Source organism: Barbatula barbatula, assembly GCF_947034865.1.
Source record: "Barbatula barbatula genome assembly, chromosome: 15".
Classification (NCBI taxonomy): domain Eukaryota; kingdom Metazoa; phylum Chordata; class Actinopteri; order Cypriniformes; family Nemacheilidae; genus Barbatula; species Barbatula barbatula.
In genome coordinates, this window is record NC_136778.1 from 22,933,376 (window position 1) to 22,961,294 (window position 27,919).

The window sequence follows — 27,919 nt, forward strand, 5'->3', positions numbered from 1 at the left end:
GATGAAAATTCGATGTACCGTTCAGCCCTATTAAACACCACGCTTGTTAAATGGTCTAAGCACGCTTGTGTTATGAGGTGTTTTGAGTGATTTGATGGGTTCAGACAGTGAGTCTCGTGAGTTCAGTGTTTGACATAAGAGTTGTTTCAACAAAATGAATCGGTTCAAATGAGTCATTACGTCGTGATTTGGACGTTGACATTCTGTTTGTTTTTCACAGCTGTTAGGACATTGCAAAAGAAACATGGATTCTGTCTTCCGACCTTGCTTTTTGATTAAAGTGTGAGGGAGAGAGAGAGTTCAGAAACCAACGTTTTCCACTTCATTACGATCGGAATATGACATCAATGTTCTGTGAGAGCGTTTTTTTTTCTTATGCCATTTCAACACCAAATGAAGTCAAACACACTTTAGTTTGGACACAGAGGGAGTGCACAAGCACTGTTGCTCTTTCCTGCACTTATCACAAACGCATCACTCACCACTCATTAATCGCATTAAATGTTCAAATAAATCTTTGACGGGGAAAACATTCATTTACGCGCTTGCACCAATGTGAAATTTGACCAGGTGTTATAAAAACCGATCGCATTTGCCAGCATTTTGGTCACAGTCTAGAACTGCATGAGCTCTCTCCAGGGTCCTAAGGGAGAGGGGCTGAGATGTTTTTCTCCTGCGAGTGACACATTTTGAGTTAATAGACATCAGGGAGTTGAATACAGATATTTGTATGTGATGGATGCAGAATGTGATCAAAATAACCCAGTAATGAATTAGGGATGGGTATCGTTAAGGTTTTAATGGTATTACTACTTTTATACATACCACTTATCGATCGGGTACTTTAACGGTACTCTTATCGGTACTTTTTGTTGTGTTTTTATTAAAGACAAAACTAAAGCTGAAGTTGTTTTCACTCTTTTAAACATTCTTTACTGACCTAACATATCTTATTTCATCACTACAAATTCATTTTTAGGTAAGCTCTGCTTTAAAATTTCTTAAGCATCATTTATTATTATTCATCCATTTTAAATGCAGTACTGTGAAAGTATTTTTAATGTTTAAGATTTATTTAGGCTACTGCTGATTTAAATGTAGGCTATTTTTTATGTGATGTGTGTTTATTAATTTAGGAAGACTGCTAAGCTAGCATACGTACCTGAGGACGTGGATGATGAACTATTAGCTAGGCAGTCAAAAACTTAGATTTTTTCAGACTGCACATAATGCACATTAGAAAGATGTTTTGCCAGATTACTTGTGTTTCCGCTCTTACAAGCAAAGATCTTGTTGCACTTGTTGCAACGAGCACTGTCCGTATCCACTCGAGTGAAATGTAACCAGACTTTAGACCGTTTGATTCTCTCCGCCATCGTCACTCTATTAAGCGCGAGCTTTTGTGTTATGTGCGCTCAAGCTCTGTGTAGTGTGGGACAGCCTGACATTTCGCGCGTGCGAGACGCCCGCCTTACTTGTGTTTAATGCAGGTAAATGTCTTTAATATTATCGCAAATTAGAAATGGTTTGTCAGTGAAAATATGCTAGGTAACGTTTATTTAGCAATAATAAATAGGAAATGTTTTTCTTAAGTTCTCCAGTACCGACAGCAGAACCGTTAACGTCAGAGCTTATCGATACTTCGGTCTTTCACAATTTAGCCCTGGAACAGATTAAGTACCGGGTTTCGGTACCCATCCCTAGTAATGAATTGCATTGACTGCATGTTTCTGTTACAGTGAAATCAGATGCATGTTATAAATAATGACCTCTCAGCGCAGCATTATGCTGAAACACTTTTAATTAAAACAATAGAAAAGCAGCGGGATATTGAGTGTGTCCTTCCTGCTGGAAGCCTGTTGTTCTTTCTCTGGTCGCTGTGGCATGCTGGGATGGGATTGCTTAATCATTCAGAAGGGTTGTGGGAATATCAGTTGCTAGAGCAACATCCACTCAGAGAGCACTGTGGGTTACAAAAATCATCTTTATAGACACGCAGTCACCCATCTACATCTACATCTAAATCAAGCATGCTGAAGACAGCCAGCGCTGACCTTTAGAACATTGACAGTGGTTGAGAATGAATATAAAACTCTAAATTCTGATTATTATTAAAGGTTTTTAGTGATGCTTGTTGTCAACTCTTGTCTACACGAGGTCACCATCATGATGCTTAGAGGTGGGCGAAAATGTATTATCGACATACTGTAATGGTTCATATCATTCGATTTTAATAGCCTTTATTAATGTGCCCATTATGTTCTATTTTAAAGAGTCCTAATATTGTATTTGATCCCCAACATCAGGTTTTAATGCATCCAAGATCAGAAAACGCTGTCATGTTCTCAAAATATTGATTTTTTATATCACCCCATTTCGCAAAGATCTCCAAACGGTTCCGTCCAAGCAGTTGAATTCGGAGGTAAGAACAACTACATGCTTGATTTTGCAGCACAGATCACAGCGTCTCCGCTACAGGATGTAAACACGCAAACTATCAGAAGTGTTTGTTGCCAGATCAGAGCGTATGTGTTCATTTGTGACGTGTAAAGGTTAAACTAAAAAAAAAAGAATCGATTCTGCACTCGACACAAGCCTCTTCCTTTTTTACAAGCGGTAGAATGGGGGGGAATTTTTTGAAGCTCCAAAAAGTGCATCCATTGATCTTAACCAATTGGTCTTAAAGGGGTCATATGACACGGCTTAAACTAAATTATGGTTTGTTTAAGATGTAATATAATGTGTATACAGGATTTAAGGTTAAAAAACGTTGTATTTTCCAAATACCATTCATGTTTGTATCTCCTCTTTGCTCCGCCTCTCTGAAACGTGCATATTTTTGAAGTGTGCTGTGATTGGCCAGTTAACCAGTGTGTAGTGATTGGTGGAATACTGCAAGCGTGTGACTGAAATGTAACCAATTAGTGTCTCTTACCATATTTGGAACATCAGGTTCCTCTTCAATTGTACAGACAGGTACGCCCACCTTACTTGTGTTTACATTTGGGCGGTCTCGGTCAAATTATGAGCATTCGCTTTTAGATAGAATTCATCTTTTTTCCCACACTTTAATTTATGCATAAGCAACTTATAACACACCAAAGACACAGAAAAACGTAAGAATCCTGTAGGACGAAGTTACGGTGCAGCATGAGCATTGGTTACAGGTGACACCTGTGGAGTCTCCACTCAATGACACACAGAGGATGAAAGAGAAAGCAGCAGCCTGCGGTTTGGCATGTTTCCAGACATAGTTAAAAACAGATTATATCTGTAGGAGTCCAATTTACTGACTGAAGCTGTCACCCTAAACTCCAGCAGGATAAATCCATGGGATAAAATGTGTTACTCTTAATATCATCAGAGTTGTTGTTTGAAGTTGGAAGAGAAGCTCCGTGGGATACAGACAGATCTCTGTGTGATGTCAGTTTAACCATAGACCGCATTCTTTCATTCATTCACTCACTCACATTCAACCTTTTCACTTATTCGACATGCTTCTTATTCTTGGTGGTTTCCCGTTAGGGCTGCACGATTGAGGAAAATGTCACATTGCCATTATTGAGGTAAAAATGTGTATGTGCCATACGATAAACTGGGTTTAATGAGTCAACTTGGTTGCTATCAAGGAAAATGCACACACAGATAACTGAAAATGCTGAAATTAATTTCTCAACTGAGATATACAGTTCAAACTAGCAACAAGAACTAGAATTGCACAGAGTTTTCAAATTAAAATAAAATGTTATAAAATTAAATATCAGGAACATCTTTGCATTACTGAATTAAATTAACTTAAAAATATATATATTCTCAACAGTACAGGTAAACTGTAGAATACTATAGTGTTATTTACTATTCCTAGATAATATAGTGCATTTGAACCTCACTATGGTATACTCCAATTTCCTTTAGCAGATCTTTCGTCTAAGTTAACGGGACTTTTATTTTGATGGGTCGTCAGGAAGACACTTGAGCGTTTGACAATAGCTTCAGTCAAACAGTAAAATGCTCGTGAAATAAACTCTCAGAGCAACTCCAGAGATGAAGTTCATGTGTTTATATCCTCATACAGTGCAGACACAGACAAGTCCTCGACCATCACTGGTGTAGTATGTTCATCTGTGCACCTCATTCACTCAGAACAGCCAGATGACATGTTTAAATAACAGGATTCCATGTCCGCATCTAGTTACATGGACTCAATGCGGTGCATCATTGATTATTATTGTCACACACTCACAAACAAGCACAACCACCACCAACACAATTCACACAAACACACAGCTCTGTCTAATGCACATATTCGCATTATTCTATATATATTTGTTTCGAAGCTTGGTCCTAAAATATCTTCAAGTTACTTGAAAGTTAGGGTTGGGGTTCTCCCTCACTTGCACATACAAAACGTTCACTTGTCCCGGACAAGGGGACAACTGTCAATGTCGAGCCATGTTTAAAGCGTGAAGTAGATGTATGGCTGGTTCACAGTGTTCTCTTAACTTCTGACTAGGGGTCGACTGATTATCAAACTGGCCGATTATTGGCGTTGATATTAAGCATTTTTTCAAATATAGACATCGGTCATTTTAAAAGCCGATTTGCCGATAAAGTAATTTAATTTAGAAATGTGCTATTTGGCTCTGATGCAGCCAAGGATTTAATGAGAGTTGTCGGAACACGGCACGCTTGTCTGTTGTCTAGAGTAACGCCCGCAAACTCTGCAAATCCTCATCACAGAAACGTCTAAAGAAAGCTTGAAGTATCTGCTTTGAAATGATCCAATTAATATTCTCTGATTATGTACTATGTATGAAAGTAAAGACATTTGTAGTTTAACCCGTCCTTGCACATTGCGCTCTATTTCACATGATCCATGCAATGCCCAAAGAATGGCACAACAAAACAGCAAGACCTTTGGTTAAATATGTTGATTTTACCGCGCGTTTGTCCAATGTCACGCTGCACATGTGTCCACTCTGTTGACTCTCTATGGCCTGTGAAGGCATCCTGTCTCTGGCTGCCCCGACAAATGCCTGTGACAAAGATTCTAATGGTGTCATTTTAGCTGATCTTTTGATTTCCTTTCATGATTTTAACATTCAATGTTTGTAAACCCTATAGGGGAAATCCATAAAAAATATGGCGTAATGCACAACTATGTTAATATTAAACGGCACCTCCAGACCATTTTCTATTGTTGTTTCTTTTGTTTACACACTGAAGACAACCGACTGTGCTTACCTGTATACTCAAGGCGGGAATTGTAACGTGTGTCTGAACATTTATGCTTAAAATAATGTGCAAATGCCTGTTCCATCTACTGATGCACGATCACTGAAGCAGCTCGAGCTAGCAAATGCTATCAGTACAAGTGTGCAACCCTTTCAGTGTCTTCAGCCACGTTCATTGGCCAAACTTGTGACTCAGCAAATCAGATAGGCGGTGGGCGGGCATTACTTTAGACCAAAGAGTGGCGTTTTGCATCAGAGGAGGGGCATTTGAGCCAAACAGCACGTTTTACCAATTAAGTAATTTATTGGCAAATCGGCTTTGACAATTACAGATGTCGATAATCATAAAAATGCTTAATATCAATGTCACTAATCAGCCAGGGCAATAATCGGTCTCTTCAGGTTCTAAAGGGTTAAGAAGTAATACACTTGCCAGATTCTGTGCCGTTCCATGTTATATAGCAAATTAACACAAATTCTTGGATTCCCTGATTCCATCTGCATTTTTCCGCATTGCGGAAATCAGAGGACCCTAAGAAGACCATTACACAAGTGATTCTAGGAAATGGATATAGACATTTTATTGCTGTTCCTGAAAACGCCTCAGGTATTTTCAAAATGACTGGTGTTGCTTTTTCAAATGCACGTTACAAGCGACTCAGTCGCACTGCTGTTAGATACTGATCCCAGAGCTGTGCTTCACAGGCAAGCTACGCATCAAAAAAGAAACGATGCCTTGCATAATGGCAGCCAGCTAGGTTTCATCTGGATTTAGTGGTAATCACGATGAATCGTATAAAGCTTGGACTGACCCGTCACTGACCCAGCAATGTTACTGGATCCTGGGGTTGTTCGTCAAAAAGCAATTCCTATTCAGGAGTTGGATCCATAAGGCTTGGAATCGGAAACTTAATATACAATAAAGATTACAAATCCATTCAGCGATTTCTATGTACTACGTGCAATATACAAATATGTTTAGAATAATGGATTGATTACTTATCCCGGTGGCTAAAAAACTCATTAGCATGTAACTCTTGTTTTTCTGGAAAACCAGACCATAAATATCAATACCTGGACATGTCTGAACGGTTGCTGTCTGTAATGAGATTGGATTTAAATGACATTCTCCAAGTAACAAATAATGGACGGTAACACGCACTAATGGAGCCCTTTGATTTGTTTTGGCTTAACTTCCTGTTTTGACAGGAAATATGTCATGAATAGGACAGTAAAACTGCAGTTCAAGGCTTTTAGGAGCCTTCATGTGTGTTAGTTTGTGGGATTTTCTCTGTTTCTTCGTGCTAAAGTGAAGAGGTTTTAGATCTCTGTAATGTCAATATAATGGTTTAATTCTCTGTGTATAAAATCCGAGTGGGTAACGTATACCCCTGGTGAGCGGTTACTATGGTGATGTACACGCACATGCACCTGTGTGGCAGTAAACCCAGTTTCACCCTCCCTGGTGAGATGAGTCCGTTCCGCTCGACCGCGCTAACGTGATGTGAATACAAGAGTTTAACACAACAGAACAATGGTCATTCACAGCAGAGGACAGCGAGAAGGGTCATGTCTCCAGAACGACATCTCATATATAAACATAAAACGATGTGAACGTGAACGTTTAGTCTTGTGTTCACACTGTTTTTATGATGCTCCATGATGTCCATGACTGCAAGACGTTCAGCTGAAAGTGGAATATGTAATGCAATAACACATAACTTAGAGTCGGACCCTGGGTCTGTAGTAGAACAAGAACCACAGCAGCAGCAACGACGACAGATGGACATCACGTCTCTATATGCTAAACATCATTATGATTATAAGTCAACATTAATAATGTTTACATTTTCTTCTGTATTTGCCCGTTTAAAAGCCTAAGGTGCCGTACGATGCCAACAGAGGCTGTCAATATTTCACAAAGTTTTACGTCCCGGCTGTGGATCAGTCTCCAAACACTCATTTTCATCGTTGGCAGTGCTCCGTTTTTCGTTTTCGTTGCAAGTGACTTGAAAATCCAGAGTAAAACTGGTACTTGTTCGAGAAACAATCGTCTTCCAAATGACATTCACAAACAAACATTACAAAAATACAAACTCCATCCACTGCTGTCGTGCCCCAGGGTCCTTTTGTAAACCTCAATAAGGCTTTTTTCAACTGGCATCCAAAAACACATCTTTTAGGTGCCATTATTAACTCTATTAGCTAAAACAACTACTATACACTATACGCACGGTGCTCACCACGGCTTCGCCGCTCGCTCTCTGGGTCATTCATGGGCGTGCTCTTCCCGGAGAATGGCCAATAAAACCTTAGGATCCTCGTTTCAGAACAGGGATCCAGACTTGAAACAGGTTGTGGAAGTAGAGAAAGGAGGATTGACAGCGTTATGCGATCGCTTTCCAATCACATATCTAATCCTTTTATTTATGATTACAAAATATGATTTCAGGAAATCATGAAGCCGTTGTGACTGTGTAATGGTAAAATTACTATTTTGTATTCAGACAGATGGTATTCATTTTTGGGTGGGTGCACATGCTCCTGAAGTTGGGACCACTGCTACCCATAGATATGGTGCTACAGCAAATTTTGAGATTAGCTGTAGAAATTAATTATCTGTTAATTTCGAGAGCTGTTCTCTATTCATTTGCTTTATTATTATGTATCAAAGTCAAGTCTGACCGCGGCATAACCCATCAAACCTTGACCGCCAGGGTCCACGTATGTTCTGTGTCCATTTTGTGTGGCTTGGCTGGGTGGGATTGCTCGATGTCATATACACAAGAAGGAGAAGCTGCAGTGAAAATGCTGTAATGTACTGAGATCTGATTGGTTGACAGTGATTTCATATTGACATTGATCCACTTTCTGTCATTAATCATGTGAAGATGGGACTTAATCATCACAACCGTGGTCCTAAAGCTGGTGGCTTGTGTTTACTTAAACCATTAACTGTATAAATCAGTCGTAATGCAAGATTCTGATGCGTTTGATTTTTAAAACATTCTGGAAACATGTTTGTCTGCTGTTAATCTTTAGTTCTGATGTCATTGTCTCCCACACCTCCAGACCTGGAACATGTTATGTAAGACAGTCAAAGGTTTCCTTCAGTCTTCCTGCAAACTCACGTCGATGTGTGATGTGCAGAGATAGATTCAGGTTTCATCTGAGCTCTTTATACTGCGTTCAGACACGCGTGTGTTAAAACACATGATGAATAATTCATGACTCCACTGCAGCAGAGTACATTCAGAGATGCTGCGCTTTATTTAAAACTCGTAATCGAGGGCAATTTGTTCCCCTCCACCGGCTGCTATCAAAGGCATCACGTCTCTCTCTTTCTGTGTGTGTGTTCAACGCTTCTCTCTCATTCTCTCTCTCTCTCTCTGACCTTCTTTTATTGCTGCCGAGTTGACACGACAAACTGCATGCGTAACCAGGAGCTGCCCGTCTCCATAGCAACCGGCAGCAGAAGCAGCAGCTTTCTTCATCTCAGACATGGAGACTTCATCATCAGCTCATAAACTGAACTGTTGTTGTGATGAATCTGTGATGCTCTTCAGAGATCAGGTGGTGTTGTCAAGGGCGACAGGTCACATACGTGTGTCATGTTAAATGAAGAAGTTCCTGTGTCTTTCAGCAGAATGTTGTGAGTGAAAGCAGATTGTGTTTGTGCATCCGGCTGCTGTGAGGATGTGTGTGTGATGGAAAGGTCATTTGTGAGTCCTCAAGTGTGTGTGTGTTCAGGGGTTTGACCCCATCACAGACACCATCCACACAAACACACTCTGTCTTTCTGCTGTTTTCTGAAGACAAAAGTCTTGGGTGGGCTGAAGTTCTCCGCCTGTCCTCTGGTGTGTGTGTGTGTGTGTGTCCTGAGGTTTAATGAGTGTCACATGACTCTCTCTCTGTCATTGAATTGGTTTATGTTGAGATGAAATGAACACCATTACTGACGTGTTTTATTCTGCTGTATTAGGGTCATGTGTTTCTCATGCACAGCTCATGATTTTTGCTGCTTGTGGCTGGTGCACAATACATTTGAGGCGGAGCAACAAGCCATTTGACAAGTGATGTAAGCATATCATCAATGCTTAGCTAAAACAGGTTTAACTATCAAAGCATGTAATGGTGTTTATTAACAGTAATAAGGTGCCAGTCCAAATGAAAAACGTATTGCAGTATATTATTGACTTTAGTATCTGTAGTATTTAGGGATGCACTGATACCAGTATCTGTATCGGGCCCGATACCAAGCTCATGTACTCGTAAAAATTCCCCGATACCAAAGACCGATACCTCACATGACGTCATTGACCGAACGTTCCAGTGCACACAGAGACACCTGCCGTAGCAGACACAATGTCATAGTGTGTTCACACCTAAATCGCCCTATTCGTGTGTAGTTGGACGCTTGAACATTATGAGTTTACTCGCTTCATTCGCGAGTGAAATTCGCGTCATGGGAGGGGCTTCTGCCAGGCGGCTCCAGTCTTGTTGCGAAATGGCGGACATGGATTTTATTGAGAGGGTAGCTGCGCATTATGTGCTATGGAAGGCTGAAGATAGACGTAGACTCGTTCGGCGCCGTGTCTGGGTCCATCAGATCGTTCAGTGGCGCAGTCCTTCATTGTTGTTTCAGATTTCTGCCTCCGCTCACTATGTCATAATCACATATCTATTAGAGCAGGCTCCTGATTGGTTAACGCGGCGCAAATTTTTGCCAAAGTTCAGAGTTTTCAATGCTCAATACGCGCCACCTCATTCGCGTGAATCGCACCTTAAAGTAGGTCTATCGCATCTTTGCATTGACTTAACATGTAAATCACTCTCTCTTAACGCTTCATTCACGCTTAGCAGTGTGGAAATATTTCAAAATCAATGATGACGACCCACGCATGGCAATCTGCATGCTTATGTCTTCGGTTTTGCCCTTTGGAGGTTATTGGACACTGTGTATTTTGGGCTTTGAAAATGTTTCGCACAGAAGAAGGAAACTCTGGAATTGTTAATATTGACCATCCTAGAGAGATTAACTCTTTGTAGTGTTTTGGTTGGCCTCTCTTCTGTTAAAATATACAAGAGTACATTTTCAGTCTCCCTCTAGTTGTTCCAGACATGTATAAATGTCTTTGTTCGGTTCAACACAAAGTGAGATATTTGGGAATAATGTTTACAACCAACAGTTCTGAAGCACCATTGACTGCCATAGTAGGAACATTTCTTTTGTAATGTTTTGGTTCTGTTGAATACAAAAGAAGGTATTTTGAAGAATGTAGGAAAATAAACAGTTCTTGGGCACTTTTGACTACCATTTAAATTTTTCTACTAGGGGTGTGACTATGTCAATATGGCGATGTATTGTCGTGCGATGCGCGAATCGGTATGCTGCACCAAATATTGATCTTTAAATTAATTCATAAAACAAGATTCTCTAAATATATTTCCAAGCATTATTACATCATGGCTCCACTAGCTGCCGTTTAACATGCAAATGAGGGAAACAAACTAGTCTGAGAGAGAGTTTAGGATTGCGTGTAAAAGTAAAAATAAAATATGCTCCATGCATATTTGTAAATGAATGTTAATGCGCTTAGCTTTACTGCAAGTTGAAGTTACATTTTTAATTGTGCCAGTATGAACATTTTTAAATGTTTTAAATGTGTCCGTTTATAAAGATAAGCTTTTAATTGACTTGAAATGTTACTCATGTTGGTAAATTATAATTTACCTTCTGAAAAGGTTTTGTGGACTTGAATAAAGAGACAAATGTTGCACTTGACATTTTCATGGGCATTTTGTTTTCATAGTTATGCTGATATCGTGATGTATCAATATAGAATTGCCTATGATTCCCACCCCTATTTCCTACCATGTATGCATGTCTGACAGCGATATAGTAAAAGTCCCAAAATGAAATAACAGTAAAATCACGCATAAAAGTCCGCTCTAGAATCATGCAGTTAATGTAGAAATGTCCAAATGAAGAACTATTGTTGCACATGCAGGTACTGCCGGACATGAGAAGAGATATCAGACATCATTAATAATACTAAAAATATATTTTTTTGCGAGTTGCAAATTTACTCTATTTTAAATTGTTTCCAGTGAAAGCGTTGCACTTTAACCCGACCCAAAGAGGTGACCAGCGACAGACACCGTTAACAAACGGCAAGGAGTTTCTTTTCAATCAAACTAACCTATAGACTTCATCTACAGAAGGGCTCTTCTGCAGTGTTTGCTGCTACATGATGTCTGTGACGTCATCTCCTCTCATCCTGACCTAAGAAAGCAGTCTTTCATTGCATTTTATAGGGCATGGCATTCTTTTTTCAAATAAAGACAAAGTTGTCATGATGGATTCTGGCAATAAGTAGATGTTTAGAAGTGCACTGAACTTGACACACATGTCTGTGGTATGATGTGTTAAATGAGCTACTGCCTTGTCATTGCTGTTAGTAATATTGTCAATGAAACCTGTCTGTGTTTTCGACTGTGACAGACAGACAGTTGTGTGTGTGTCCCAGTGAATGAGATCAGTTATGACAGCTTGTGTTGAGTGTCATATGCAAGCGTTGCAGTTTGAGGATTAGTGTGTTAGAGCACACGCATGGACACACACACACACACACACTCAGGACTGGTGGTCTTTCTGTTATAGAGAATGTAAATCTTCATCATCATAAAAGAGGAAGTGTTTGAATGAATGTTACCTGCAGCCGTCACTCATTGACTACATTATAATGTCACTTTAGTTTCTGTAAATTTAACAACAAGAAATGATGTATGATGGATATATTATACTGTATGTAATCTAGTTTCTGTGTCATCAAAATGACACTTATTATTATTATCAGATTTCAGTATTTCAGCACATCAGATCTTTACTGTATTAAACCTCATGGTGTAACACAGATGTGTGTTTGAGGACATGATGTCATCATTCTCTCTTGTTGTTTTTCAGCAGTGGTTTTCCCCTGGCCGTGTCTCAATCTCCTGTCACTCACTCGCTCTGCGTTGTGTGTTCTCCCAGCATTCCTCTTGCTGTAGCACATGCTTTAACTCTTTGTTTGTGTGTATTTTGTGGACAAATTTGTACCCAAAAGTGAGAAATGACAATTGGAGCAGAAGCTTTAGTTGTGGATGTCCTCATTTGTAAAAAGTTTGTAGCTTTTATGGGGTAAATGGTGAATTTATTGAATCGTGAATTCGAGAATGTCTGTGTTTTAATCCCACCACCCCACGGAAAAATCCTCGGCCGAATTACTACCGTTTTTGACACACACAAAGGTCGTCCGGTAATTGAATTGCCGACTGAATCCACATCTCGGAGTTTATAACCGGTGTTAAATACAAAATCAGTTTTGTAAGTAAGTTCTGACCACTTTAAAGACGGTCACATCACACGCGCACCTTAAGCGCTTCTGCGAATGAGAGAAATGCTGTCTTTACTTAACAAAATCACAATGTCTTGTGGTTAACATGGATCTATGCATATAAATGTAAACCCTTTACAGCTTGGAATGATATCACACGTATCTGTATGATGAGCAGGTGATACAGAGGTGAATACGTTTCGACAAACTCACTCCTACACCATGAATTGATGTCTGTCCGAATGCATGAGTTTTATCACCAAGACAAGGAGCCATGCAGATTTATTTTTACAGTCGTCCTTATGAGAAACTATAAGCGTCTGAATATGGCTTTAGCATCAATCAACAACACTTCACTGCCTCTTTTTAAAGGAGGAGGAGTTAATCTACTGTCATCTGCATTTAAACAGACAGGCGGTTTTTGAACACATTCACACGTATTTATATCGGTTTAGAAATGTTAACATAATTAAAACTATTCTGTGGAATTGTCCATTATTTTCCCCAAATTTAAGGGTGGAATTAACAAGAAAGTCTGCAGGTTCCGCGTGGCCTTTGCTTATGAGGGAAAACTACTTGAGAAAAACCTATGAGAGGGAAGATTTACACACAGCAGGATAACTAAAAGTATGTGATTGTAAATTCATATTATGTGACTCTTAAACATGAATTTGGCACATGTGTTTTTCCCGTATAGGAGCCAATGGCCGCTTGACTGATTTTATTTGGTCTGGACCTGGTTTTGTTGTATGCTGGGCTCAACACTAAGGATTTTTTTACTGGCCCGCTTTGGCAAGTGATTTAAAGTCTTACTGGCCCTGGGCAATTTCCAACGTTATGGAACGTTATTTTCTATTTTAAAAAAGGGAAATAAACATGCGTTATGGTTGTGACAAAAAAGGACAAGGTTTTTGACAGGTAACAAACTTTTCATGTGTCCATTTATGAGGAATATGAAGCTTTATGGATGTGACAATCCTGAAAATGGCTCTTACTTTGTGTTCACACCAAGCGCGACTTGCGCAAATAAGACGTGCTTTTCGCGAGTAGTTGGATGCTTGAACGTTTGGATCTTACTCGTTTCATTCGCGCCATTCTCGAGTGAAATTCGCGTCATGGGAGGGGCTTCTGCCAGGCGGCTCCCGTCTAATTGCGAAATGGCGGACATGGATTTTATTGAGAGGGTAGCTGCGCGTTATGTGCTATGGAAGGCTGAAGATAGACATATAGACTCGTTCGGTGCCGTGTCTGGGTCCATCAGATCCTTCGGAGGCGCAGTCCTTCATTGTTGTTTCAGATTTCTGCCTCCGCTCGCTATGTCATAATCACATCACTACTAGAGCAGGCTCCTGATTGGTTAATGCGGTGCGAATTTTTACCAAAGTTCCGATTTTTCAACTCGCGCGAATAACGCTCAATTCGCCCCATTCATGCTGCATCATTCGCGCGAATCGTGTCATTCGCTCCGCAAGTGCGCCTATCGCGTCTTTGCATTGACTTAACATGTAAATCAGTCGCGCTTAACGATTCATTCACGCTTTGTGTGAACACACAGTTACTGCACCTGACTATGAAAAATCATGCACTTAAAATAAAACCAGTGCTTTACAAATGTGAAGAGAGATCTCGCATGTGTATTTGAACCACCAAATGTTAATATCTGTGCTGTACCCATAGTAAAAACTAATTGTTTTTGCCCCCTGCTAACATTTTGCCAAAAAGTAATAAATAATCAAATCCCTTTATTGTCACTCAAGCATATACACAAGTTCAACAGTAGGTAAAATACTTGGGTGCAGTTCCGACCAACATGGCAGTATGACGGATACCAGACACAATTGTTGATAAATCACAAAAAATTAGAATACTCATCAATGGACATATTCCTGTACACATTTACACAATAAACATTTCTGTATAACCAATGGCACATCATTTACCTATAACTTCACAGCAGCAAATGTACACACAATGTGCTTAGTGTACAGTGATAAAAATAAATCATATTGTAATCTAGTTAGTTTTTTTAATAAATTTAAATTTAATCTCAATAAATAAGGTAATGAAATAAAAACTTGCCTAACTGAAATTTAAAATACTGTTGAAGATAAGGATCCGTAAGTATATAAAAAAGTAAATATAATAAAGCAAACATACAAATAAAAAAAATAATGATTGCTTTTGAGGTGTTTGAGATCTAATAGTAGTTATCAGGTACAGAAATTAAATAACCAAATGTAGAATAAGCCTTTATAGTCTTATAAACCCAAATAAATAAAATAAAATATAAATGAAATCTGTCAGGAACGGTAAATGTTTTTTCTCTCTTTGTCCTTTGGTTCATTTTAAAAACAGATGTTTATTATGCTGCTGCCCCTTTAAGAGGTTCACGGGTGTAGTAAACCATACCGCACGCTTTGCAAACTGTTTCTGTTTACTTAAGACATAATGCATGACTTTTACAAAGATACTTGCTAATATGGCCATTTTGACACGATTTTGTAGATATGTCTGTTAGGAAGATGTGAAAGAGAACTCGGTTCAGTATTTTGCGTGTTGTCGGAGATGCAGCTTTTCTGCAGCGTTCAAATCATACATAGCCCGTGAGAACCGAATCAAGTTCTGGTTGTCCTGAGAATATGCCAAGGCTTAAAAACTCGCAAATGATAAAGTTTCGTGGCGATAAAGCACTCGCCCGATCGAGCGACTGACAGTCCTCTCAACTGACCCCGGGCCAACGCCGGTCCTTATTGTCCAGCTGTTTTTTTTTCATATCGAGGCCGGTGAAAAGCCTGATGGGTCAAAGTGTCCCGGCTCATGAGGCACCTGTGTCAAGTTCTCCTGGTTGCATGATGCAATAAAACGGCTCGAGTCTTACAATGGTGTTCAGTCACGACTCCATTCAGCAGCACAAATCCACAGTCTCTTGTACTTCAGTACCTGATGTTCGCAGTATTGTCAGGTTAGTGTCGTGTGAGACAGACAGAAAGATGTTCTCATGCGACGCACCTCGCCGGGCTCAATGCTGTGTGTTTGCACATGGTGGGGTTTGATGGTGAGCAGTGATGTGAATAGCAGAGTTCTTTCCAGAAGATGAAAGAAGGTTTTGATGCTTTGATCTTCACATGCATCGGCACTGCTTTTTCCGTTTCATCTGAAGAACAATGTTTGGATGGCGTTCATCTATTTAATGTTCTTCTTCATTGTCTGTCAGTGTGACTGGGCGTCATGACGACAGAGGTCGGAACAGAGACTGAGGTGAAGAAGGAGCCGGAGAAGGTGCCAGAAGTTCAACAGCACACGGAGGAGCCTGAGAAAGCCCCAGACGGCGTCGCTCCACATAACCCCATCAAACAGGAGGTATTAGCATTCGCTGAAGATATTCAGTAAAAGCATCTGCTAAATAAATGTCAAAGAAGAATGATTCAGAAAGCACAGCCACTGTAGTACACTACTCCTCCGGTCCCATCAAGATCACGTATTTGTGTATTTTCTGGCATGTCCTCCCGAGCAGGAGGGGAGCCACAGCGCCGAGGCCGACACTGAACCGAACGAGTCTCCTGAACCCAGCAGCCCGCCTCCCGCCGGAGAACAGAAGAAAGAGAAGGGCATCTCTCGCTTTCTGCCTCCATGGCTTAAACGACCAAAATCACAGAGTCTGGACACAGAGAGCGAGAGCGCTGCGGCACCGCATGTGAGGGACGAGGAACGTGAGGAGAAAGAGACGAAAGCAGAGCAGCCGGAGGAGGTGAGCGGAGAAAAGAGGAAGGCAGAGGAGGAGAAAGATCGAGAGGAGCAGAAGTCTGTCGGCAGCGCAGATACACAGGTGAGGCGGTCTGGCACATCCTGTGATTCACACAGAACGACACTATTGTGAGGCCGTGTATTCACGAGACATATTAGAACCGTTTTAGGCTTATAGTATGCAGCAGTGTATTTTGGGATTGCTATATTAAGACTTAAGGAATTTCAGTTTTCATTTCATGATGACATTGATATCATACCTTGTTTTATTCTTGTTATACTTACACGGTTAATGTGAGTAGAAACACTGGCATACCAAACACTTCCTCATTTTCAGTACTTTAAAACATTCACATCCACCCAGTGACATCACACCTACGTGTATCAGTCACATGACTGTGTGTGTGTGTGTGTCTGCAGCCTGCGAGAGAGGAGACTGAGGGAGAATCAGACGAGAAACCGTCGAGTCCGCAGGAGACCAGTGTCGTGTCTCCAATCAAAGTGACCAAGAAGATGAAGATGGTGGTGTGTCATGTGACCTTACTGGATGGCAACCAGTTCACCTGTGAGGTGGAGGTAAAGATCCGTCTCTTTCTGTCTGTCTGTCTGTCTGTCTGTCTGTCAGCAGTTATTCATCTGTTGAGGAGTTGAGTTTAGAGAATGTATTATGTTTGTGTGTTTCCTCTTTGTATTGTGCAGAATTCGTTCGTTTGTGTTATTCGGAAGAAAATGTTTGACATTTTGATCAAATCAGCATAAAAAAAACAACATTGTGTTTTCTTCAGCCTTCATACATTTGTTTTGAGTTAGTTTGGAGTCATCGATGGCCAGTTGTGCAGATGAAAACCTCCCAGTCTCCAGTGGATTGTGTGTTTTTGTGAACTCTAGGTGTGTCCAGTTGTCCAGACATGTCTACGTCCTCACAGATGGCACGTTTTGTTATTGCAATCAAAGTCCGCAAAAATGTAGAGATTGTCACAGATTTAGGCCACGTTTACACGATGAAAAACGGAAACGTTTTTCATGTACACACGACAACGTTATCATAACAATCCGCGTTTACACAAATCCGCAAAAAAGACTAAAACACGGTATTACGCATGCCACGCCAGAAGTTGGTGACATCACTTTGTATAGAAAAAAAATACCAGAGCCCCTGACGATTGATTGACGGTTTATTGGAAGGCGGACTTCCGTCGCTAAAGAGACCTTACAATACAGAGCGCTGCATTTCTCCTCATTTATAGTTAAGAGACGCATGAGCACATATACAAACAAAAGTTTTCCTTCCATCTTCTCGTCCTCCCGGGTCTGATCCAAAGCGCTGTTTAAAAACCCTTCGTTTCAGTGAATGAGTGTTAAGATTTAGCTGTAGGTAAATAATTGGTGTCCGCTGGTGGTTCTAGCATTGGTGTAGTAAATCTACACTTTGCTGGAGAAGCGTTAACAAACTATTCCGCAGACCAAAAAACACATGTAATCTGCCATTGTTATATTTGTTTCTTCTTCTTTGTTGTGTTTGGGTGTACACGCGCATATCACACCCCCACAACTAATACGCATGTGCACGATGTCATTAAGTGCTTAATGCGTTGTAATTACACTACTAGCATTGGTTGTTAGAAACACATCAAATATTTTACTTTCTTTTAAAAAAAACTAAATATAATACTCATTTCAACCTAAGGAGGCCGCCATGTTGTTTTTCAATGACGTAAACTGGTTGCACGCACAGCTAGACCATTTGACATCACAGATTTTGACACAAGAAAATGGCGGTCTCCAAGTCAAAATATTTTGTTAAAGTTTATGAATACTGTGACGGTTACACTGTCAATGTCAATGCCTTTGTTCGTATATTAAGCCATAGATCGCTCTATACCCAAGGTGTCTTTAAAGGCTGCAGGATGCAGTGCTGGGTTCAGTGGTGATGATGAGAACGGGCTAACAGGAGTGATGACCTTTGACCCTGCAGTGATTTGATGGGTGTGTTAAGTGGTCTTCTTTTGGTCGTATGTTGATGTGACTGCCAATATCCTGATCAGCAGAATTCAGTTTGAGTTATTATCAGTCAATACTGATCGTTGTGTGTTTATAATAGCTGCTGTGTCTGTGTGTAGTCAATACTGATCGCTGTGTCTGTGTGTAGTCAATACTGATCATTATCTTGATGAGTTAAGGAGCAGTAGTTCGTCGATATTGTATGTAATGCACATGTGTAAGACTAGATACATTTCTCAAAGAATTGTCACAGTGCATTATGGGATTGACCTGTCAACACTATCTGCGTTTATCTGAAGTGCATTCAGTCTGTACATTTGTGTTTTCATGAGTGTCCGTGTGTTCCCGGGAATTGAACCCATGACCCTCGTGCTGCCAGCTCAAAACTCTGCTCAGTGATGTGGAGGAACACAGTGCTGCGGATGGGAAGCTCACATGTGTTGTGTTATTTACAGAAGGAGGTCCGCTGTTTTAATGAGTCACACAGAAGCACTTTTGTTCTGCAGCAGAAATGCTCAGGTTCAGCTCTCTTCTATTCTTCTGATGTATTCATGCATGTTTACTCAGACATGAACACATAAAACAAAGCATTCCACACACTGAGCTCTTTCATGACTGCAATCAGCCAATCACAGCGCTCATACCCTCGACACCACATTTTGTACACGAGAGAAAAGAGTCCAAATTGAGTCTGAATTGAGTTACAGATGATGGATAGCTCGCTCTTCTTTCTATCTTTCTCTCTCTCTCGCTCTCTCTCTCTCTAGCAGGGATTAGTTTGATGGTAATGCTTCAGGACAGGGCTGTTAGTAGCTGATATTCAGTGAGATTCTTATAAACAGATGTGTTTTCTCATGTGTGTTGAGGTGGGTGTGATCAGAAGTGCTCCTCTGAGCTTTAACATCTCACTTGCGGCTCACTGTAGGGACATGACGTCTCCAGGCTCCGCCCCTGGGCGTCGGCCTGCACCTGTGGGCTTTCTATAGCTGCATCTAAACCTTATTTACAGAAAGCTCATCCTCCAGAGGTCATTGTGTGAGATCTAAATGAGCATCATGTGATGTTCAGTGACTTTACTGCCTGTGTGTTTATGCTTCTGTCCTCTCAACTGACTTTTACCCACAATGCACTCCTCTCTAATGCAGCTGTCTGAGGCAATAACGTTTTCACTATTGATCCAGTGCAAACTGAAATCCATTAGCGCGTGTGTGTGTGTAGCCGTGAGCATTCAGACAGCAGATGTACCGTTTACTAAGTGTAACATGTCATCAGTCAATCTGACAGCTCACACTAACTAAAAACAACTTATAGTATTTTATGTGTCATAAACAAACAGATTTATTGTGTCATGTGATGAAAACATGTTTTTTTTCTGTCTCTCTCTCTGAATAGTTTAAGTAATGGATAATGTCCATCCTGCTGTTTTTTATCGCAGAACTAACCCATCAGGATGATCAAGACACCAAGTGTAGGATAACATCCGGCTGTCTGTACATTATCCTGATTTTCATACCACATGAGTAAAATATTACACATGAAATGGTTTATTAGGCAAACAAAGTCAAAGCCTCCGTCTAAAGCAAGACACAAAGTTCATGCAGATAAAAACACAAGCTGTTTAATCATTTGTAAATATAGTCTCATTTGTTTTAATGAAGTAGGGCTGTGCAATGATTCATCGCATCTAGAATACAAGTTGACGTAACATATGTCTGTGCACTGTGCATACTCATTTTGTATTTATAAACACATACACATATAAATAAAACAAGTTATAAATGTTTTTATAAAACGCACAGTTCTGGTCCAGTGATTTCTAAGCCATTGTACAATACCCAGATTTTTTATGGCTGACCGCATTACATAGCCTAGATATCATTCAATTTACTTTATGAAACCTTGCTACGCATATGGAATAAGTGTTTTATCATGAAATGCTCTGTTACCCACTGCTTCACGGGGCTAATTGCTTTATTAGATTTAAATGATGTATAAATGCAAATATTTCCTAAATGTGTATGTGTTTGAGTACGAAGTACAGTGCACAGACATGCAGACCTTTATTATTCTGGATGTGATTAATCCGGATGAATCGTTTCACAGCTCTATTTGTAAGTAAATCAAACTGCAGAAGTCAGTTGCTGGATTGACCAATCAGAATCAAGCATTCCAATAACATTCGATACTTTGTCCTATATAGAGACACCCAGTAACATTCATCTCTGTCTCTGCAAAATTCATAAATAAAAGTGCTGAAATCATCACGTGACGTGTCAAGCTCATTAAAGTGTGATGTCACGATTAGTCCATTACTCTGAGCGTTCTGTCTGTAGAATGTGCTGAAGATCGTGTGATGTCCGGCTCCAGTGAGGAATGCTGAAAGGTCACTGTTCATAAAGTCTGTAGAAGAAGAGAAAACTCAAATATAAAGCGTGCGCCTCATTCCTCTAGAGTCACTCACAAGTGTCCACTTGTGTCCAGAGTGTGAGGAACGTCTCATTACGACCCGCGTCTCCTCTGGCATCTGTCCAGTCACCTTTCACTGTCGTGTTTGTGCCAACGCTGGCATTCCCAGGAATAGTTCACCCAAATGCTGGAAATTCCTTCGGCCTCGTCCCACATCCGAATACACGCTGCTGAATGTTCATGTCATTGCATATAAACATTGTTGGTCAATAAATACATCATCTTCAAACATGACACAACAGCTGTGCGATACTTCGTCATGTGATTTATGTGTCCTGTGTGTTTTCTCTTTCCTCTAGAAACGGGCTAAAGGTCAGTACCTGTTGTTTGAAGTGTGCGAGCACCTGAATCTGATGGAGAAAGATTATTTTGGCTTGAGCTTTAAAGACAATGCTGAGCAGGGGGTAAGAAACTTTTTAAATCATCTTCTTCACATTATACATCGATCACAGTGGTTATTGGTTGATGGGTGTTGTTGACCAGTAGATATCATATATTTTGACAGCCAGTGTTGGGTAAGTTACTCATTAATTACTTGTTACTAATGACATATATTCAATAGTGTAATAAGACTCTCTCCAAAAAGTATTGAATTATTATGGATGACTTTCTTTATCCTACATCGACCTTGAATAGTTAAGTGATTCAAGGATAGAATACATTAAAGCATACGTTTTAAAGTTAGACTGATCATTTTCATGTCAATTCCACTATTGAATGTATTACACAGTGTTTAGTTCAATTACATCAGAAGTCACTAAATTACAGAAACACGAGAGTAACCCCTTATATCACTTTTTCAAGGGAAAAGGAATCAAATGACAGTAACTAATAACTTCTTAACACCCAACACTGGTCACAGCATTCATACTTTTCAAGGAAATAAACTAAATGGTTGATATCTGTGTCCCATGTTACACAGGGATTATAAAAAGAAAATGACACGCTTCTGATCTTCCTGTGGTACATTCAGCATCTGTGTGCATGTGTTCTGTCCGTTTTGTGTAATGCATCAGTTAAGTTCCACTGATGTCCTGCTGCGATCGATATCAGCCGCAGATCAATACTTTCATAGTCATGACAACTGAAGATGTAAAAAGCTTCAGTGTAAATGGATGGATGATTACTTGCAGTGTATCATGGGATACTGGGCGTGTCTGAGCATGGAGTCGTGTTCTCTGGTGCTGTTGGGTGTGTGTGATGAAATCAGCAGAGATCAGTGTTGTTAGCATGTTTAGCACATAATGTTTTATTAAACACTTTCTATAAAACACTCATTACACAGCCAAACTCATTTTGAATGAAACGAATGAATTCATGTGACATTGACAAACATAAACACAGGATTCATGAGCTGTTAAAATATGCTACAGCCCACCTCACACCAGTTACCTGAATGACTCGTCTCCAGTACACCAGTCGCAGAGAGAGACGCTGTTGAACTGTGTGTGTGTGTAGTTCTCTCTCATGTCTCATTGATTGTGTGTTTCAGTGCTGGCTCGACCCAACCAAGGAGATCAAACGACAGATCCGCAGTAAGTCGTCTTATATACATGCTTCTGTCTGTCATTCACATGATCATGATGGAGGTTATTTGGTGTTAGTTGTGGTGATGATGATGGTGTGATTATTGTGTAGAGAGACAGGAAGTGATTGGGAGGACAGCGGGGAGTGGGAACGGGAAAGGAAACCCAGCCGGGACTTAAACTCGGGTCTCCTATGTGGACCCCTAGTGGTCCCTTTAAAAAATTTGAATATCTTGAATTCAGAAATGAACACCCACCAGACACAGATACAAATAAACGATTCTGCTATTGCAGTCAAATACATTTCGAAATTTCAAAAGGTCGTTATTTTAGCATGAATGACATGATCTGACAAATATTTTCAACCTTCACGGAAGACGTGACTGATGCGCTTTTGCGAGTGTGTACGGCACCGTTTGATTTAAATTGCTCTTGCAGTTCTCTGATGTCATATGTCCAGTAGTTCTGTGCACCGCCTCATAAAGTGGTTTGAGATATGATGGGGTCAGCTGTTTAGGGCACAGTTTATGTCTGGAGTTAACAGCAGTGTTTGGCTGTAAAGGTCTTGAGAGAGTCACAAACAGACGCTTGTTTCACCAGACACTGTGTTTAGTCATCTCAGAAATACATGATTATATCTTTACTGACATGTTATTTCATTTAGCTGTTGATTATTTGAGAACAGACCCACCAACCTGTGAAACCTGCTGTTAACACACACTCACCATGTGGTGTTATGAGTCAGTTGTGTGTCTGCCTGAAATAGAGCGAGAGGAAGGACAGGTGTATTCAAATAGCTGCTGTGTCCTCATTTATTCACAGAAGATTCAGAACAGATCAGTCATGACGTGAAGTGAACTTTAAACTGGGCGTCCTTTCTGTGTGTTTTTCTGTCAGACTCTCAGTGGCAGTTTGCCTTCAGTGTGAAGTTTTACCCGCCTGATCCATCTCAACTGACTGAAGACATAACCAGGTATAAACACCCGTCACCTCACACGTGTCTTCTCTTCATCACTGTGAGAAACACACGATGACTGGCGCGTGTCTGACTGAGTTTGATCTCAGTAACGTCTCACGTCTGTCTGGTGTTCTCTCTGCAGGTATCTGCTGTGTCTTCAGCTCAGACAGGACATCGCATCGGGACGTTTGCCCTGTTCATACGTCACACACGCTCTTCTGGGCTCATACGCCCTCCAGGCCGAGCTGGGTGACTATGACCCGGAGGAACATCGCCTGGACTACATCTCTGACTTCCAGTTCGCTCCAAACCAGACCAAGGAGCTGGAGGAGAAGGTCGTGGAGCTGCACAAGTCCCACAGGTGACACACATCCACATGTTTCAATCTTATTTCTCTTCTTGATAGGAGCTGGCGTGATTTGTTAACGTCGGATGCTGATCTGTGTGTGTTTCAGGGGTATGACTCCGTCTCAAGCCGATGCTCAGTTTCTGGAAAATGCTAAGAAGCTGTCCATGTACGGCGTAGACCTGCATCACGCCAAGGTAGAAGATGAACGTACAGTATGATGCTGTAGTGTAAACTGACTGTTAATGATGTCATGCTGCAGTACTGTACGTCTGTTTTTGCGATGGTTTTTTTACTTAAATCTTTGACACCTGCGTTCAAGACAAGGATCAGCAGCCATAAGCAAACACTCTTCTGATGTGAAGTTTGTCTGTGAGCACATTTAACTTGACTCACAGCTGAACAAACATACAGTGTGTGTGTGTGTGTGTGTGTGTGTGTGTGTGTGTGTGTGTGCGTGCGTCATGTGGGTCGAGGTCTGGGAAAACTTGTTGTTTCCATTTTTAAAGTCTTTTAGGAATGTCGTCTCTGTGGGTTTTTCCCAGTGGCTTCACTTCTCATGTAAGACTCTGTGCTGTGACTGAATATTGTAATGTTCATGTTTCAGAGGACATCAGATTAATATTGAGATGAAAATGAGTTATAAGTGCACCGTGTGTCTTCTATACTGATATATATACAGTGGGTACGGAAAGTATTCAGACCCCATTAAATGTTTCACTCTTTGTTATATTGCTGCCATTTGCTAAAATCATTTGTTGATTTTTTTCTCTCAATAATGAACACACAGCAGCCCATATTGACAGAAAAACACAGAATTGTTGACATTTTTTACAGATTTATTAAAAAAGAAAAACTGAAATATCACATGGTCCTTAGTATTGAGACCCTTTGCTCAGTATTTAGTAGAAGCACCCTTTTGATCTATAATTGAGCACTCTGGAGAAGGTTTTGGTCCAGGATATCCCTGTACTTGGCCTCATTCATCTTTCCCTCGATTGCAAACAGTCGTCCTGTCCCTGCAGATGAAAAACACCCCCACAGCATGATGCTGCTTCACTGTTGAGACTGTATTGGACAGGGGATGAGCAGGGCCCGGTTCTCCACACATACAGCTTAGAATTAAGGCCACAAAGTTCTATCTTGGTCTCATCAGACCAGAGAATCTTATTTCTCACTATCCTTCAGGTGTTTTTTAGCAAACTCCATGCAGGCTTTCATGTGTCTTGCACTTAGGAGAGGCTTCCGTCGGGCCACTCTGCCATAAAGCCCCGACTGGTGGAGGGCTGCAGTGATGGTTGACTTTCTACCGACTGCATCTCTGGAGCTCAGCCACAGTGATCTTTGGGCTCTTCTCCCCTGATAGCTCAGTTGAGCTCTAGGAAGGGTTCTGGTCGTCCCAAACGTCTTCCGTTTAAGGATTATGGAGGCCACTGTGCTCTTAGGAACCTTAAGTGCAGCAGAAATGATGTTTTTGTAACCTTCTGCCACAATTCTGTCTCTGAGCTCTTCAGGCAGTTCCTTTGACCTCATGGTTCTCTTTTGCTCTGACATGCACTGTGAGCTGTAAGGTCTTATATAGACAGATGTGTGGCTTTCCTAATCAAGTCCGATCAGTATAATCAAACACAGCTGGAGTCAAATGAAGGTGTAGAACCATCTCAAGGATGATCAGAAGAAATGAACAGCACCTGAGTTAAATATATGAGTGTCACTGCAAAGGGTCTCAATACTAAGGATCATGTGATATTTCAGTTTCTCTTTTTTAATAAATCTGCAAAAAATGTCAACAATTCTGTGTTTTTCTGTCAATATGGGCTGCTGTGTGTTCATTATTGAGAGAAAAAAATCAACAAATGATTTTAGCAAATGGCAGCAATATAACAAAGAGTGAAACATTTAAGGGGGTCTGAATACTTTCCGTACCCACTGTATATATACTGTGTGCTGATGTTATAGAATCATCATTAAGAATACATGAACATGCAGAGTTTTGTGTGTTGTGTTGAGCAGGATTCAGAGGGGGTGGACATCATGCTGGGTGTTTGTGCAAACGGTTTGCTCATCTATAAAGATCGGCTGAGGATAAATCGCTTCGCTTGGCCCAAAATCCTCAAGATCTCCTACAAACGCAGCAACTTCTACATCAAGATCAGACCTGGAGAGGTACACACACACACACACACACACACACACACACACACACACACACACACAGTGTGATTACAAACATACAGACAGTCATTAACACACGCACGCACGCACGCACACACACACAGTGTGATTACAAACATACAGACAGTCATTCACACACACGCACGCACACACACACACACACACACACACACACAGTGTGATTACAAACATACAGACAGTCATTCACACACACACACACACACACACACACACACACACAGTGTGATTACAAACATACAGACAGTCATTCACGCACGCACGCACGCACACACACACACACACACACACACACACACACACACACACACACACACACACACACACACACACACACACACACACAGTGTGATTACAAACATACAGACAGTCATTAACACACCCACGCACGCACACACACACACACACACAGTGTGATTACAAACATACAGACAGTCATTCACACACACGCACGCACACACACACACACACACAGTGTGATTACAAACATACAGACAGTCATTCACACACACGCACGCACACACACACACACACACACACACACACAGTGTGATTACAAACATACAGACAGTCATTCACACACACACACACACACACACACACACACACAGTGTGATTACAAACATACAGACAGTCATTCACGCACGCACGCGCACACACACACACACACACACACACACACACACACACACACACACACACACACACACACACACACACAGTGTGATTACAAACATACAGACAGTCATTCACACACACACACACACACACACACACAGTGTGATTACAAACATACAGACAGTCATTCACACACACGCACGCACACACACACACACACACACACACACACACACACACACACACACACACACACACACAGTGTGATTACAAACATACAGACAGTCATTCACACACACACACACACACACACAGTGTGATTACAAACATACAGACAGTCATTCACACACACGCACACACACACACACACACACACACACACACACACACACACACACACACACACACACACACAGTCATTATCACACACACACACACACACACACACACACAGTCATTATCACACACACATCTGATGAAAAACATTAGAAAGAATCCCATGTGTTTTGTTTATTTAATCATTTTCAATTTTTTCTGAACAGCCGTAACTGTGGTCATGTGTGTGCGGTGATTACAGAAGCGGTGGTCTGTTTCATGACGTCTCTTGTGTTTCAGGCCGAGCAGTTCGAGAGCACCGTCGGGTTCAAGTTGCCCAACCATCGTGCTGCCAAAAGAGTTTGGAAAGTGTGTGTTGAGCACCACACCTTCTTCAGGTAAACACACTGTTGTGTGTGTGTGTAGTCATACATGTGTAAACCGCATTGAAGACGAGACTCTTCAGTGTGTGTGTGTTTGCAGGTTGATGTCCCCCGAGGCTCCCACCAAGAACAAGTTCTTGACTCTGGGTTCTAAGTTCCGTTACAGCGGCAGAACACAGGCGCAGACACGACAGGCCAGTACTCTGATCGACCGGCCCGCTCCGCGCTTCCAGCGCACCTCCAGTAAACGCATCTCCCGCAGTTTTGATGGAGGTATGTGTGCTCAACACGTGTGTTTACATGCACAGTAATAAACCGGCTCGGCAGAAAACAGCGTTTACATGGAAGTTTGAGACTTGGGTTTCTCGAATGCAGTGACGTCATTGTCGTAATTTAAAATGCAGCGGGGAAAATGGTCAGAAGCTGTATGTTTGTATGTCGGCTTGAGTTGATCTCTGTTAGACATCTGAATGAACTTTGAAGAGCCGTGAGGCACAATGAACTGACCCAGAACTCACCAGCCCTGTCAGAGACAACAAAACGTGAAACAGCACGTCTCTGCCTGTGTTGAGTTACAGTTATGAACTTTATATCTGCAGGAAATCTGCCGTCAATGAGTGCATTCACACTGCGGTCAGACGTGTGGTGACCCTGAATAGTCGATGCTTGGATAGGAGGAGCTTTATTTCTGCGCACACCCGCAGATGACTCGCAAATGAATGTGTGCACATTTCTCACTCACTGAATGTTTGGGCA

The 27,919-nt window shown here is 41.1% G+C and overlaps 1 protein-coding gene across 1 annotated transcript in view; it reads left to right on the top strand.

Annotated features, from left to right (window-relative positions):
* Positions 1 to 27,812, top strand: part of LOC306905092 (band 4.1-like protein 2) — a gene marked incomplete at its 3' end in the record, with an annotated part of 33,130 nt that extends 5,318 nt beyond the window's left edge. Inside the window, exons 2-13 of the mRNA XM_079475477.1 lie at positions 15,828 to 15,973; positions 16,128 to 16,439; positions 16,778 to 16,933; positions 21,124 to 21,228; positions 22,317 to 22,359; positions 23,248 to 23,323; positions 23,451 to 23,669; positions 23,764 to 23,851; positions 25,668 to 25,820; positions 27,081 to 27,178; positions 27,264 to 27,436; positions 27,763 to 27,812. Of these exons, the coding sequence (XP_079331603.1) occupies positions 15,842 to 15,973; positions 16,128 to 16,439; positions 16,778 to 16,933; positions 21,124 to 21,228; positions 22,317 to 22,359; positions 23,248 to 23,323; positions 23,451 to 23,669; positions 23,764 to 23,851; positions 25,668 to 25,820; positions 27,081 to 27,178; positions 27,264 to 27,436; positions 27,763 to 27,812 (1,605 nt within the window). The 5' untranslated portion in view covers positions 15,828 to 15,841. The remainder of the gene's footprint in view (positions 1 to 15,827; positions 15,974 to 16,127; positions 16,440 to 16,777; positions 16,934 to 21,123; positions 21,229 to 22,316; positions 22,360 to 23,247; positions 23,324 to 23,450; positions 23,670 to 23,763; positions 23,852 to 25,667; positions 25,821 to 27,080; positions 27,179 to 27,263; positions 27,437 to 27,762) is intronic.
* Between the last annotated feature and the right edge of the window lie 107 nt (positions 27,813 to 27,919).